This window comes from Seriola aureovittata, chromosome 10 (assembly GCF_021018895.1).
Source record: "Seriola aureovittata isolate HTS-2021-v1 ecotype China chromosome 10, ASM2101889v1, whole genome shotgun sequence".
In the NCBI taxonomy this organism is placed as follows: Eukaryota; Metazoa; Chordata; class Actinopteri; order Carangiformes; family Carangidae; genus Seriola; species Seriola aureovittata.
The window spans coordinates 26,033,876-26,049,464 of record NC_079373.1 but is presented as its reverse complement, the minus strand read 5'-3'; the positions used below and the strand labels follow the sequence as shown (position 1 = coordinate 26,049,464).

The 15,589-nt window shown below is 43.0% G+C and overlaps 1 protein-coding gene across 6 annotated transcripts in view; it reads right to left on the bottom strand.

Annotated features, from left to right (window-relative positions):
- The window catches only part of cadps2 (Ca++-dependent secretion activator 2), a 178,509-nt gene that overhangs the window by 34,640 nt on the left and 128,280 nt on the right, over window positions 1-15,589 (bottom strand). For 4 of the 6 annotated variants that reach the window (XM_056386847.1, XM_056386848.1, XM_056386849.1 and 1 more), the window contains exons 16-21: window positions 14,557-14,680; window positions 14,153-14,253; window positions 8,104-8,260; window positions 4,615-4,756; window positions 2,799-2,918; window positions 1,571-1,600 (exon numbers count right to left, since the gene is read on the bottom strand). In XM_056386847.1, coding sequence (XP_056242822.1) covers window positions 1,571-1,600; window positions 2,799-2,918; window positions 4,615-4,756; window positions 8,104-8,260; window positions 14,153-14,253; window positions 14,557-14,680 — 674 coding nt within the window. The remainder of the gene's footprint in view (window positions 1-1,570; window positions 1,601-2,798; window positions 2,919-4,614; window positions 4,757-8,103; window positions 8,261-14,152; window positions 14,254-14,556; window positions 14,681-15,589) is intronic. The other 2 variants (XM_056386851.1, XM_056386852.1) reach the window with 1 other exon arrangement.

Sequence of the window (15,589 nt, the reverse complement as noted above, 5' to 3'; positions counted from 1 at the left end):
TTAACAAGTGGCGCACAGGAATAAACGCTTTGGGCTGCGTCCGCAGTGCAATTAGACGCTCGGTGGCAATCCCCCTCATGTCTAATTAGTGGTGCTCTTCTCTGAGCGCGCTCTGCCCCGCTCCCCGGGGACCGGGACGATCCCACTCGCCCGTCTGTGCTCGCTAATGAAGTGCCAGCTTTTCTCTCTCTCTCTCTCTTTTCATCGGAGCGAGGAGGGCCAAGTGAAGTGAGGTAGAGGAACAGTGTGGTCCGCGTTGTGGGAAAGGCTGGGGGAGTCAGAATGCGGAGCCTTTTTAAGAAACACACCCTCAATCAGCCTCCTGAGCCCCCCCCCCCCCCCAGACATGGCCACCAACTCTGACAGTTGTGCAGCTCATGGCTCAGTGTGTCCGTCAAAAAGATTATGATCAGAGAAAACAAATCCTCACGAGTGTGTTCAGAACTTTTGCTTGAAAACTGCACAAACTATTTTACATTTCTTACTATGAATATTTCCCGTCTCAGCTGCCGTTCACTTCCAAAGGAACAATGATATTTCAATGGAAGTGCTCAGGTCGCTGGATTTGTTCATGGCAATAAAGCAAAGGCACAAAACTTTGATGTGGAGTTGAAGTTCAGCGGCTGTCTTCACGATGTTGAGGGCGGGAGAGCAATCATAGCTCATGAGCTAATATGTTTTGAGTAAACTTGTATCCCCCGTTAGCGACCGAGCTAAAGAGCTACCACTTTTAATATTAATATTAATATTTTAATGGATAATTTAACAACAAAAAATAGAAAGAAAACTGGACATTTGGCAAAATAATTGTTTTAGTATCATTGTGAAATACAGGCATTACTTTCTTTTACTGATCTCAGGACAGTCATCAGTACCCTCATTATTTCCTGTCGACACAACTCCTGTTGCTGACGAGAGTTATGGAGGAAGACGTGATGCCTCGTTTTAATGTTTTTAACATTTTAAATTTTGACTTGGTGATTTCCTGCGAGTGAGTCTGAGCTCCTCAGGTCGTTGACCTTTGGGGCTTCAAGGCTTCAACATCCGGTGAAAGAGATCTTCTGCTTTAAACTAATTTTTACAGACTTTTAAGATTTTACTTTTCTCCCGCTTTGTGCTTGTTTGGAGAAAACAGGTTCTATGATACAAAGGGAATGTAGGTGGAGAGATGCTCCTCATGTTTTGTGGGTGAAAATACTTTTTAACACCTTTTATTAGATATTTTTTTCTGCACCCTGGGAATCTGACATTCACTCACACAAAGGCTGCTGTGATCTGTTGGTTTGACGTTTGGAAAGATTAAATCAAGAGATGTTTAAAATCACAGTTTGATCAGCTCTTAAACGTCATGAGTGTAAATGTTGAGCTGACCTGACATACCAACACTCCACCACTCTGCTTCTGTTCCTGGCAAACAGCTCCAACATTAAAATCAATAGCACATATTACAATATGGAGCTGAACATCTGACAGCCTGCTTGTTGATTTTCGTTAGTATTTTGTGCTGTTTTGTTGCTGCAGGACACTTTCGCTTTTCTCACATGTGACAACAGAACGTCTCTCAACTTACAAGATATCAGGTAGATTTATTCCGTGCAAGCTGCAACACAAAAATTGAGGCGATGTGTTATTATTGCACTGATATTCTCGACATCGTGACACACACACACACACACACACACACGGCACAATGACTCGTGACACACGGCGTCTTCATCGACGGAGTCTCTGAGGAGCGATTGCATGCAGGCGGCGCCCCGCTGACAAAAGAGCCACAGTGTCACAGAAACAATTTGAAAACCACAAACCTCCCTCGCATGTGAAGCCCGGCTCATTCAGCACAGGAATAATGCTGCAAGCTCTTCAGCTCGCTCAGGGACCAGGACTGAGAGTTTTTGTGGATTTTTCAATAAATTACTTTCACGATAAAACTTGAGCAGGGCTTCATGCAGGGGAGTGGAGGAGGGAAAAAAAGCAGAAAGAATCAGTGGAGATACAAAAAAAAAATTGAGTGCAGAGATGTGGACAGACAGATGAACAGACACAGAGCTGCGACGCCACAGGTGAGCAGGACTGAGAGGAGACGGTCCAGGCCAGAGGTCTTCACCCCCTGGAAACCAGAGCTGAACTGGTCCAGCTCTCCGGTCCACACTTTAACTCTCACTTAGGTCTGAGGCCACAAACGCTGATTTCAACTCGGCTGTCCCATTTCAAAGACTCCTCCGAATGCATCCCCGGTTTCCTGGGCCACGGGGGCTCCACTGGGCGGATCCTTCGTGGCCCAACCTATCCCAAGATTCACTGCGCACCCGCTTTAAATGTCAGTATCGTGTTTCAGCTCAGGTCAACAGCTGACGGTACAACTGTTAAAACCAGGACAGTTTGTTTCTAATCCTTTAGAACATAATCAAAGACTCATTGAAGAAATTGATTGGTTTCCTTTATTACTGTTCACATGTGGCCCAAGTGAAACACACGTCGTATGTTAAATAGTTCAGAGGTCTGTCAATCAAGCAAACTTCCGGTCAGAACTTTTCAGAATAAAAGCTCAAAACAGCTTGAACTAAGGAAGTGCTGTCTGGCTTTTATTTTGTAGGCAAAATCGCTACAGAGGAAGTGATTCTGTGGGTAACTGTTACCATGATGGAGAATTGTTCTGGGTCTGTTTAGGTTCAGATCAGGGTGGATGGGTCAAAAGTTTCTGATTCCTGTTTTACTACAAACTGTCAGACCGTGTGAAGACCTCTTGTCCAGGTGTCTTACCCCCCCCCCCCCCCCCCCCCTCCCCCCGTACATACGTGTTCTCACACAGAGGTCCCATCCAGGCAGGTGCAGAGAAACTGGGCATCTGCGGCAGCGTGAGGGGAAGGCTGGGGACTTTGGGAAGAGGAACGCTCGCTAGATTGTTAGTCAGTGACCTGACGGCGGCGAGGTCGATCGACGGCAGAGAGGGGAAATAATAAAGGAACAAAAGAGAAAGAGAAAGAGAAGATATAGTGACAGTAACAGTCAGCGTTCTTCGCCACGGCACACACACAGAAGAATGGTAATATATAATAGTAGCCACTTGTTCTGCCTGCAGTAATTCATGAATAGAAAACATCAATAAAAGACAGAAAAGTCACTGCTCACTTCTATTTTTTCTATTTTCTTTCAGTTCAGGTGCTTTTTATGAGAGAGCGCGGCTCAGTGCATTGTTCCTGACTGTGTGTCCTTGCCGTTTGTATTGTACATTCAGTTCTGCCTCCTTTTGTTCCCCTGCTGTCCTGTGCAGCGCTGCATTTGTTCAGTCCCCCTTGCGTTTTATTGTCCCCGTTACATTCATGCAGCAGCCAGTATCACACCTCCACAAATCATCACTGCTGAGAGTAAACTGAAGGTAAAAAACCACAATAAGAGACGGTTTGTACAAGAAAGGATCCGCTGAAACGGACGGAGTTCATGAACCTGGGCCTCATACGACTTCTCCAGAGAGCGAGTCATTTGGATTTAATGAGTATGAATTTAACCAACATCATCTTTAATGTGTCTGAAAGAGACGTGAGACGTTCTGTACTGAAAGGAATAAACTGATGTCCACATCTCTTCATACATGTCACGGTGAGAAACTGGATGTGAATGTCACTGCACTGCTTTTTTGATAAATAAAATATTACATACGGCGGGAAATATCACGATATTTGATGTTATCGAACATCAGCCCCGAGCCTAGTGACTTTGTTAGATTCACTCTGGATTGGAGCATCCCAGCTACCGTACCTTGACTGTTGCATCTACAGTGTAAGTGTGATGTGTCGGGTTCGTGCTGCGGGTGATGCTGAGTGACAGAGCTCTGCAGTGTGGTCCGTGTGTGTCGCACTAAATAAAATGTTTTTGCAGTCTGTGTTTAATCTGTAGCTACCTAGCAACATACACACCAAGTGCAGGAGTCATGAGTGTGTCGAAAGGTCAGGCTCTTAAAATTAACTCACTATTTCTGGGATTTTGCTCCAATTAAGCTTCGTGGTTTTATGATTTCTTATGTCTGTGTTCTTTCATGAACTGCTGTCACATCTTCTCAGGATAAGTGCAAAGTTTTTAATCAAGTTAAAATGTTTTGAACTCATGTTTGTCATAATGTATCTAGGGGAGATTTGTGTCCACTTGCGTCTGTCTATTGACTTTATTCACTGTTGAACTGCTTCTGAAACTCACCTCACAGTCGGCCTGAGCACAGCTGGAACTGCAGTAAAATTTATTTTACACTATTTTGTACAAAACATGCCGGATGTGTTGAAACAACTCCACTCAAGAGTTAAAGTACAGAGGAGAAAAATCATTTTCACATCTGTAACGCGCTTGGTGAAATGACGAGAACGACTTTGTCCAGAAAAAGACATGAACGGAGGAGAACAGGAACAGATTCTCTCAAACTGAGAGGAGGACGATTTAAAAAAGATTGAAATGACTGTTTTTCAGTGTGAAGCAGATGCTGATAACACAGGAATACAGTTAAAACAAAGGTTATATGAAACCTCGATGTCTAAATGATGTAAAACCTGCGTGTCCTCCACGCCTGAAACCAGCGTCTGAAGCTAAGACTGATGGACGAGCGACAGGTGGGCGGGGTCTTACTTGACGGACTGCCAGGTCTCCTGCTCGAAGCCGCGGTGGATGGACTGGGCGATTGACGACTCCATCAGGTCGATGTAGCGCACCACCAGGGGCACGAACAGGTCCTGCAGGTGTTTGTGGAACGTCCCGTTACACAGGTGAGCTGTGGGAGGAGGAGGGGGCGGGGCCAAAAGAAGATCAGGTGAGAACGTTTAATCACCTTAAAAAAAAAAAAATCCTGCCCTGAACAACCAGGTCTCCTTTATGTTCGACCTATTTGTACAATATACTTATAATTTGTTTTCTACAATATTCACTTAGCAACAGGAAAAAGATTCGGCTTCTTTCTGTTACAGATAAACATTGTGGCCATTTCTGCACAAAACAATGAATCAGTTATGATCAAAGCTGCCGTTTATTTCTCTGTCACTCGACTAATGAAGTTGTTTGATTGATCAACTAATTGCTTCAGCTCTAAAATGGATGTTTTGATTGACAGAGTCCACTGGTGTCTACTTTAACAGCTGGGACTCCAATATATATATATATATTATATTATATGTCCAAAAGTATATGGACACCCATGTCCAGTGAAGGGATCTCTTTATTTGGCATTTTTTGGGGAATACATTTATTAATTTGATGACAGAATCAATACTGCATATATGCAGCTAGAGCCAGCAGCCAGCTAGCTTAGGTTAGCTTAGCACCTAGACTGGAAACAAGGGTGCAGTGACTTCCTAAAGCCTAAATGAGCTTTAGAGGTGCTGGGAGCTGGATTCAGTTTCCTTCGGACAGAACCGGGTCAGGATGAAGGTGTCGATCTTCTCAGCGAGAAAGTCGATGAGTGAATTTACCAAAAATGCTGAACTATGACTTTGTTATTTGTTAGTGATACTTTAGATAACAGTGTTCCTCCGGCTTTGTGGCGTTCTTCCTTTTCCTGTTGCAACACAACAACGCCCCCGTGCCACAGATACTTTCCCCAGTTTGCTGGACTGTCCAAAAGAAAATCTGACATTCACCCGAACCTGAACGTTATAAGACGTACAAAGGTAGAACTCGTACCGTGGCAGCGTTGCTCCCCTGCACAGGTGTTCAGGATATTTTTGTGTGCACCCCCCCCCCCCCCCCCCACCCCACCCCTGGCCCTCCTTGTGGGTTTGAGGCAGACTGTCAAAGACAGATGAATCCTCAGCGACAGTAGCAGTCCACAGCGAGGAGAGTGCTGGGTGAGAAAGCGAGCAGGCTGGTCTCTCAGGACTTCATTAGTTTTAATTCCTCTCGCTCTGCTCCGTCATGATTAACACTAGCCTTTTTGCCCTCCGGAGAGTAAAAAAACCCCACCTCCCTCGCAACCGCTCGCCTTCAAACGCTGACAATGAAGTGAGCATTTAAGTAATCTACAGAACAACCCAGAGATAATACACTTGTTGAAGAGGTTCCTCAAAGAGTGAAGAGTGTGTGAAATTCAGTTCTGAGTCCTGAGATCGGCCGATACGCAGTCACAGCAGACGCTTAAAAAAATAATAATGCTGGGAACAAATAGAAAAGTCAAGGTTTGTTCTCTTATTGTCAGGTTCAGTAAATCAACTCCATCATTTTTTGTTTTTTTGTTTTCACTTTGACACCCAAGTACGAGACTGGGTTTAAATCTCTCTCCTCTCACGTTAGACGTAATTATCGAAGAGGGAAGACCTCATTTGTGCAAATAGTCAAAACTATGATTTAGCTTGTTCCGTGTTTTGTCTCCGTCTACTGCCTCATTACACTCCAATTCAAGTCGGCTAATGTTGTGACACTTGGAATAATTACGGCATTAACAGAGGATGGTAATTAGAAAAAATATAAAAGATATGAGCCACAAAACCCAAAAAAAAAAAAAAAAAAGAGAAGACATTTGCGGGTTCCTCACATAATGAAACAAGTTTTTTTTTTGTTCTCAACAGTGCCCTTGGGCTGTCTGTCTATCTGCCTGCCTGTCTGTTACTGTATTGGAGGTACTTTGGCATCAGCCATGTTAAATAACGCCTCGCATCTCGCCAACTCTCTGCTGGCTCTGAGACAAAGCCTCGGCGCCGACAGAGGGCTCGGAGAGAGGAAACAATGAGCCCAGATTTTTCTTTTCCAGCAGTCGAACGAAACCTCAACAGTGAGACCTTTTTTTTTTTTTTAAAGGGAAGAAAAATAGGACAATAATCTGAAATACAGCAGTTCAATGTTGATGTTTGTTATACTTTAATTTAAAGTTGCTACTGTCGTTTTTTTTTTTAGGTTTATGTTTCTTTTTCACAGTTTGGACCTTGAGACGCAGAAAAGCACATTAGAGAAATAAGTAGGAATAAAAAATAAACAATTTCTTTATTCTTGAAATCATGTTTTGTTGATATGTGAATGTGGTTTACTATTCATAAGTTCACAAAACAAGAACAATAATTGAGTGGAATTGTAAAAGGATTAACAGCAGTGGCCAGAGCACAGCAAGCCAACAAGCTTGTTTATCATCAGTCTATCCATCAAATACGTTTGGTTTTGTCATTTTAACTTGTAGTACAAAGGAAAAGAAATAAGAACCAGGAAATAGAAAGTGTCAAAGAGTCAGACTTGAAAAAGTTTGTGAGCAAAATTGGTCAAACTGCAGCTCAACAATGTCAAACGTGAAGATAAATGTGACTGAAGCTGCAGAAAAACAATAAAAGTTTGTCAAACTTCGGCAGAAACTGTAATTTAGTTTATTTTATTTTATCTTTCAGTCTTCACCCGGAGAGTTTAGTTTCCTGACCACTGACCGAAGGAATACGAGGCGAGTGAAGACGCTGGTTAACAGGTAGGCAGGCCGGCCGACGGCGAGCCGAAGATAAAACCGTGGGCAGCCGATCGTGTCCCTCGTCCGGCCCCGACAGTTTTCTCTGCTGCTCGTGTTAATTACTTCCCTGCCGGAGCGTGCGAGGTGCCGTTAACCTCCTCTCTTAACAAGCCTTGTTTTCTCTGGCGTCACCAGTGTTAATTAGCGCTCTTAGTGGCGAGACCATGTGCCGTACGGGGGACCCCCCCCCCCCCACAAAAAAAGATATAAAAAAAAACTGCAGATTTAGAGGCATGAAAATTAGTAAAGAGGAGAGGATGTAAATGAAGCGAGGAGTTCATTCTGACATGTTCACATGTACAAGAATGACTGAGAAAAAAAAAGATTACAATCTGCTTTTTAAATGTCTTAAGCAGGAAAGTTGATCCACTAAAACTGCACACAAGGTGCGGCTGACAGCTAGCTGGCTTCAAATTAACGACAGGGTTTATTCTGATATATAAACACCTGTATCTCTGTCTACCAGCAGCGACCTGGAAGTACGTCACTCTTCAGTTGTCTACAATACCGAATCCAGCGGTCTGATTTCTGTTTGCCTCAATATATAATATGTTGTCTTGCTGGAGTCGTGTTTCACGATCTCCACAATGAAGGTTAACTGCCAAAAATGTCAAGTTCGTCCAGTCAGAGGAGGTCAGACTCACGGTCAGTTCGCAGGAAGTTGTTGAGGAGCTGGAACAGTGGGAAGCTGTCCCAGGAGTCGACCGCCTGGACCTGCAGAGCGGCGTCCATGTCGGCTTTGTACAGAGACAGGAATGTTTCGGCGTGTTCGGCCATCAGCTCCGGCCACCACGAGAAAGCCTGAAGAGAGAGAGAGAGAGACGAGCAACATGAACAGGAAATTGTTTTGTTTCATTGACAACTTTTCAAAATACAGTTTGAAGCCGTAGGAATACGACTGTTGGACAAAGAACATGTTGTTTAATTTGAAGATCTCGTTGGATCTCTCGCAGGTTTCTGAAGGTGCAGTTTGAATCCTGAAGTCTGTGGTGTATAAATATGAAGGCACTCAATTATTCACCGCTTTTGGAAAGACAACAAGAGCATCCATTATTGTTGTCAGTTCACACTGTAAACTCAGCTTCAACTGTGCCATACATTTCTATTCTTAATCATGAATGTATCTGCGATTAGTGCTTTTCTAATCAGCTTTTCATGTAGGTGCTTGGACCGTTCGTTCGTGGCCCAGCCTATCCCAAGATTCATTGCAGGCTGGTGACGAAAGCAAAAGACGCCAACGGAGCGCTTGAGGATGACACTGTTAAAGCTGAGTATTGGGTTTCAGCTCAGATCAACAGTGAACGGTACAACTATTAAAACCAAAGGCCTTACAACCTCAAGTTTTTGTGATAAAAAACAAAGTTGTGTGTTATCGAGGTTGCTAGGCGACAGGAGCGGTAAGGGCGGGCACAGCTGGTGACGCAAACCAGGAAATCCTCCGTTGGCCAGACTGTCTCATTTAGATCCGGCCTTCGCGGTCTATGACATCCACGAAGGGCCACACCTTTGTCGACCGCGTCCTCCGAAGGATGCGGACGATGCACATTGATCCGATTAATGATCAGTTTTCATTTTGACCACAAAGGGTCTTTTTCTGTTGATCAGCGTTGGGAAAAAAAAGCCACATTAAATATTCTTTGATTCAGTTTTGTGAAGCATTTGAATGTGAAAATGCTGTGTTTCTGCTGTTGATCGAAAACATCCTGATCCGACTCTGAGAGGTTGACCTGTTGAAGCTGCAGAAATCTAAATAAACCGAGGCGACATGCAAAGTATCTGTAGCTGCCGCGACTTTTAGCTGCTGTTAAAGTGAAAAAGAAGGAAAAAGGCCCAGAGGTGCTGTTGTGAAAGCGCCTGCTGATTCACTAATGTAGATGCCTTCGGTCTAAAGAGCATCCAGGCTGTGCGGCTCTCCAGTGGGCAGAGGTCAGCCTGCTCAGGTGACCGCTGCTATTGATGGCTGACCTCTGAGAGAAAAGTGCAACCGGTGCACTCAGGTCGGTGTTTGTATGTGACGGAGGAAGACGAAGCAGACGTGTAAGACGGGGAGAAGAAAAATGACACGGCAGCGGCTCGTACTCGTGGCCTTGCAGGATGACTCGTCAGGCATTTCAAATGCGCCTTTTCGGTTTCCTGTTACTGACAATAAACGGCGGTAAACCAGCCTGATGGTTCTTCGTCACTTACGACTCATTCTTCTCAAGACATCCATTTCAGTAACAGCTGCTCGTGAATAAAGACGGCCATCAATCCATCAGGGAAGACAAGAATGGAGGGAGGAGCGACTGAAAGGACGAGTTTAAGTAGTAAAGGTAAGAGAAAGAAAGATGTTAGAGAAGCAAAGATGGAAGGGAAGGAATAAAAAAGAAAGGTTGGCGAATGGTAGGAAGTATGGAAAAAGAGAAGCAGAAACACAAAAGGATTGAGAGAAAAAGTGAACAAAAGGAGGACTATAAGTAAGGTGGGACGACGTAAAGAAAGAAGGACAGAAGAAGAACAAGAGGGAAAGAATGATGGGAAGAAGACATGCAAGATAGGAAGAAGAGAAGAGGGAAGGAAGAAATGTTATCAATATCAATCTGAGGAAAAAAGAAAACAACAGTGAACAAGGATTGGAGGAAAGAAGAAGAAGAGAATACAGGAGGAAAGGAAAACAGATAAAGCTAAGAAAGGGTGAAGGGAGGGAAAAAGAAGGACAGAAGAAGCGAGGACTAAAGAGAAGACAAAAGAAAGAATGAAAAGAGAAAAAGAAATATGGAAAAAAGAAAAGTAGTGAACAAAAATGGGTAAACAAAGGAAAAATAAAAAGGACAGTAAGAAAGAAGATGGAAAAATAAAGAAAGGAAAACTGGAAGAAATAAAGGCATGGAAGAAAACAACTAAGGAAAGAGGGGAAAATGGAAGAGAGAAAAATAGTAGTACACAAAGATAAGGGGTAAAGATAAAGAGATAAAGCAGGGGAAGAAACAATAAACGACAGCAGGTGAAAACAGAGGGCAAGGGGTAGAAAGCAAAACAAAAAGAAAATAAGGACAGAAAGCAAAAGTATGGAGAAAACACGGGAATAAAGACAGAAAGGGGAAAGACAGAAGAAGGTAGAAAAACAGTGATGGGAAGAATAATGGAAGAAGGGATTAATAAAAATAAAAAAAGGTCCAGTCTGTTGAAAACCAAAATGTTCTTTTAAGAGAAGAAGAGTGTCAGCCCTTTAAAGGGCTAATGTACTTATTGTCCCACCAAGGACATCCGTCCCTCCACAGCCTGCGCTCCACTGACAGCAAAATGCGAGAAAGTGTCATGACTGAATATTTTCCTTATTGTGGAGCGAGAGAGAGTCACGAAGGTGAAGGGGAGTGTTGGGCAGAGACGCAATGAGCCGTTTTCAGAGAGAAAAAACTCTGAGAACGAATGCAACCCGGTGGACAACAGGGAGTTAATTCAGCCACAAGAGCATTAGTGAGGCGATAAGGTCTCGCTGTCAGTGATCCACATCGTCTCGATGGAGGATGAGCTCGGGACTCAGCGCAGACCGGTCAAGATCCGCTTCTTTATGGACCCGGCTTTGTGCACGGAGGCGTTGTCGTGTTGGAACAGTAACAACAACATATTTGGCTAAATCGTGGACATTAAACGGCCACACCCCAACACCCGTATCAGTCGCCTACTGATGCATGTGCAAAGCTTGGTGAGTTTTGGAGCACGCCCTGCAACCTCCAAAAAGCTGAACGTAATTAGGGGGCGCTATAGAGCCGACACGCCAACAAACTGCTCATTAGTACAAATACGTGTGCAGAGTTTCATGCAAATCCTAAAGGCTAAAATGATCAGTTTTAACAGTTTTATCAAACTGTTTGACGGCTCTGTTCAGACTCTTGGTTGAGGTTCAGCAAAGATCCTGGTCTGGTTGAAAACAAACAACAAGTGTTGTGTTGTTTATTTACGGTCGACCTGAACCATCATCTTTACCCAACATTAACCAAAGTGGTTTTGTTGCCTAAACCAGGAAGAACCTGCATTTATCATCATAATGTAACTTAAAAATATAGAAACATTTCAAGGAGACATGGTTACATAAACATTCCCTCCACTGGAGCTGAAGGACCTCGACCCACATGCCGTACTCTTTCATTTCCACGGCCTTTCTTTCACGGTTACCTCATTAATCCTATTTGACTGGTATATCTTGTTTTTTTGTCTTTGTTGTGTTTGTTATTTATCTCTGCAGCGACCTCATGCTCTCTCAGCCAGCGGGAAAATAATTATATGTCAAACTGCACTTAATGAGAGCAGAGAGGTTATTTACAGTCTATACTCTCCATAGTTTAAGTGGAGACGCCTCCTTTTTACCACTAGTTCTTTTCTTCTTCTATAAATGTCTTCAAACATGCTTCGCTTGGTCTTCAGAGCTAACAGTCACACTACCTTCAGCAGAACATGATGTTCATTCATGTGGCACAAACCTGTTCTACAATATAATATAAACCTGGATATTTAAGGGTTTTAATTATCACACTGACAGTTTAAAATAAACAAGTTAACAGTTTTTCCATTTCTTCATCTCTTTAATCTCGTCCAAATCTGCGTAGCTGGATAAAAGTCCAGCGAGTGAACCGTGAGTTCAGGTAATCTGAAGAAAAGAAAAAGAAGCCTATCAAACGTCCCCTAAACTCCTCACATACAGACTGTTGGTAGAAGCTAGCTACAGCACACGTCGTCAGTTGCCCCACTCGGAGGGGTTTTGGGGCAACAGCAGTGAAACATCAACAACAACACAAACTTGAGCGGAGGATGACGGAAACATTCACACAGCAAACTTACCTCTCTTCCCTTCCCGCGGTGGAATAGAAACAAAAAACAAAAAAAGACAGAAAGAAAGAAAGGACAGTCAGATAAATAAGATGTTTAATGTGAGTTTGTCTCCAGACAGATGAGTCTTCTTCAACATTTACAGACGGTTCTTTCAGGCATCAGGGGCCAATTTCTCAAATATGTCTAGTGTCTAAAATTCTTCTTGGTTACTTTTTCTTTTATCATGAAACACTTAACGAAGTTTAAAGCGTCCCCTTGACTCAGAAGTATTATTGTAATATTGTTCCTTCAGTTTGTCACTGGACGGCTGTTTTCACATTCATCTGTTTGAGTATCAACAACATCACAACTAGTCTGGACTCAGTCCTGGTCCAACATGCAACTTCCACAACAAGTGTGATGTGGGAATGAGACACACTCAGAAACAGGAGACACATCCTTTGTTTAGCAGTTTAACTTTTGAAATGACAAGAATAATAATATTTGCAGAGTTTTAATTTTCCAGTGAGGGAGGAGGAGGAGAAGTCATTTTCAAACGAGGTAATTAAACTGTATCAGACACAAGCAGTATTTTTATCTGGCATGAAACACAGATCTTTAAATGAAAAGGCTGTAAAGCAAAAAAAAAAAAAAAAAAAACGGCGTTCACATGAACTGCCTGAAACACCAGCTCGTCACTTTGACATTTCCATAATGAAACACTGACAAAAAATAACAACAACAAAAAGCAGAGAGGAGAAGGAGAAAGAGAAGGAGTGCATGATTGATGCCGACGGTAACCGGGTAAACAATTATGATTCATCTCTAAATTTAAGCTGTGACAGCCTGTGGCGCTACTCTGACAAAAAAAAAAGCTTATTAATCTGTAGTTAACATCACTCACATCAGCTCCAAGCAGAGATCCACCGGTCGCCATGGCAGCGGCAGAGTGCGGCATGTTATTAATAGCTGAGAAACAGATGCCTGAGCGCCACGCTGCCACTTAGGGCCGATCAAACCGCCACGTCTCAACACCTATGATTGATCAGTTTTACACTGCGGCGTGTAAACGCCTCGTGCATATGGGCCGTGGGCGTTGTTTTCATCGTGCCTCCGCCGCAGACTTTAATGCAGCGCCGCCACTTGCCATGTCATCTGCCACTTTAGCGCGAGCGCTGCCAGCAGAGGCAAGAGGAGGGAAATGGACAGTGCTGCGAAAAGTGATCAAGAATGTTAATGAAGTGATCAGGTGACATGCGGCGTCTCTCTCTCTCTCTCTCGGAAAAAAAAAGAAAAAAGCAGAGCAGAGTTTGAACTGAAGATGAGACTCAGAGGAAGAAAAGAGTTTCACAGTAAAAGTCTTTGTAATTAATCCAAGGACTTGATTTCTTTAGCAAGTCAGCTACTCATAGAAAATAAATATTGACCTTCTTAACTTTTGATTAATGGTTGATCCACGAGTCTCAACCTGAACACAGGTTTACGCTTTCTGATGAGATATAAACAACATGACTGACGATCTAAATACTGCTGAATAAACGTTATCATGCTCATTCATATCTGCTCACTGTTCTTCTGTCTGTTGAAGCTTCAGCTCTGGTGCTTTCCTGTATTGAATGCTCTTGTGTGCTGAACACTGTTGTGAGCTACAGATGGTCATTCTCAACGACATTTTACACACTCGATTTATCAACTATTCAAAAAACAAAATCATAATGAAAGTAAGTTTATTGGGTTTCTGTCAAAACATCGGTTTCTGAGCTTGGAATAAGAATAAAGATCAGTCTTCAGTTATTCATGTTTGGTCAACACGTTTCTTAGTGTGAAGCTCTGGTTTGTGTCTAAAACAATAAAAAAACAAACGCAAAGCCACATAACTATGAAGGACAAGTCCGTGTTCAGTACCTCAGAGTGATGCTCCTCGTTCTGCTGCAGGACTTCGATGCAGAGCTCGCCCAGTCTCATCATGTCCTCCAGTCTTTTCTCTGGAGCTGCCTGAGCGTCCACTGCAGGTTCAAACACAGCAGGGGACATGTAGAGATTATAAATACTGCAGGTTATTTTAACACACACACTACATTTCCCATAAACCTTTGCTGGTTGTGCAGTAAGTAGTCGTCCGGGTCAAACCCTGTCGACACCCCTGCTCCTCAGAGGATGAACCGTTTAGATTTGAATGAAATCATGACCTTCCCTCTAGCGCCACCATGAGGATGAACCGTATTAACTGATACTAATTGTGAACGGAAACTCTGATTCGCTGATTGATGGAGTCGTGTGCAGAGAAAACTGAACCGACAGACTCCGACCTTTGATCTGAGCGTATTCGATCAGCTGACTGTAGTTGAGCCGAGCCGCTTTCTCCAGACACGTCTGCACCAGTTTCTTCATGTCCTCAGGAGGGACGGGCGTGGTGATGTCCTTCATCAGCACCTGGAAACACACAGACGAGGGCCACGTCTCAGCAACACACAACAGGAAACAGCATCTCAGAGCACAGAATCCCTCCCGACCGTGTGACGCATTTTCACTTTTACTTTTAGGCCTAAGAGTAAAAGTATTTCATCAACTTTCATAACTTCAGAGATCAGTCCGGTAGGAGAAGTTCAGAGGAGGGAGCGAGCTCTCTGCTCTCTCCTCACACCAAGCTTCCACACCTTGATGATTTGGGTCTTTCAGAAGCAACGGTGGTAAATTAACATTTTTAACGCTGGTGCAACTCCTCAGGTAATTTGTGGATTTATTATTTATCAGTGTAAAGTTATGGAAAACAAGCTGCATTAACACAAATGGTGGGTTTACTTATTTTATTTTTAATTATTATTATTTAATTATAATTTTGATTTATTATTTATTATTAGTTTGTTTAAAACTAAGAGCTTTATTTAAGAGATGTTACCACATACTTTCCAACCCTGGGTGAGATTACTGACGTACTGAGGACAGCCTGCAGTGAGTTAAATCACTTCTATTGATTTAGCGTCACAGGAGCTGTAGTTGACAGTTGAACTGAGAAGATAAATCCCATTATTTTCAATGCAGATGTGCCCACATGTGCATCACTGCTGCCTGTGCTGATTTGCTGACAAATCAGGCAGGTTTAAATTGTGTTTACATTCATCGTTTAATGCGTGCCTGTTTATTTACAGCATAATGCAAATTAATTATTTTTACATCTTACATTACCTGAATAGTTACCTATGCACATGTACACATGAAGTCTATACATTAAAAGAGCAGCTACTTTCTGCTTTTCTTATTGTGTAATATAAAGATCACCTGTTAGAGAACTACAGCACCATCAGCATCATTTCTAATTGTTAGCAACATCACGTTCTCCTA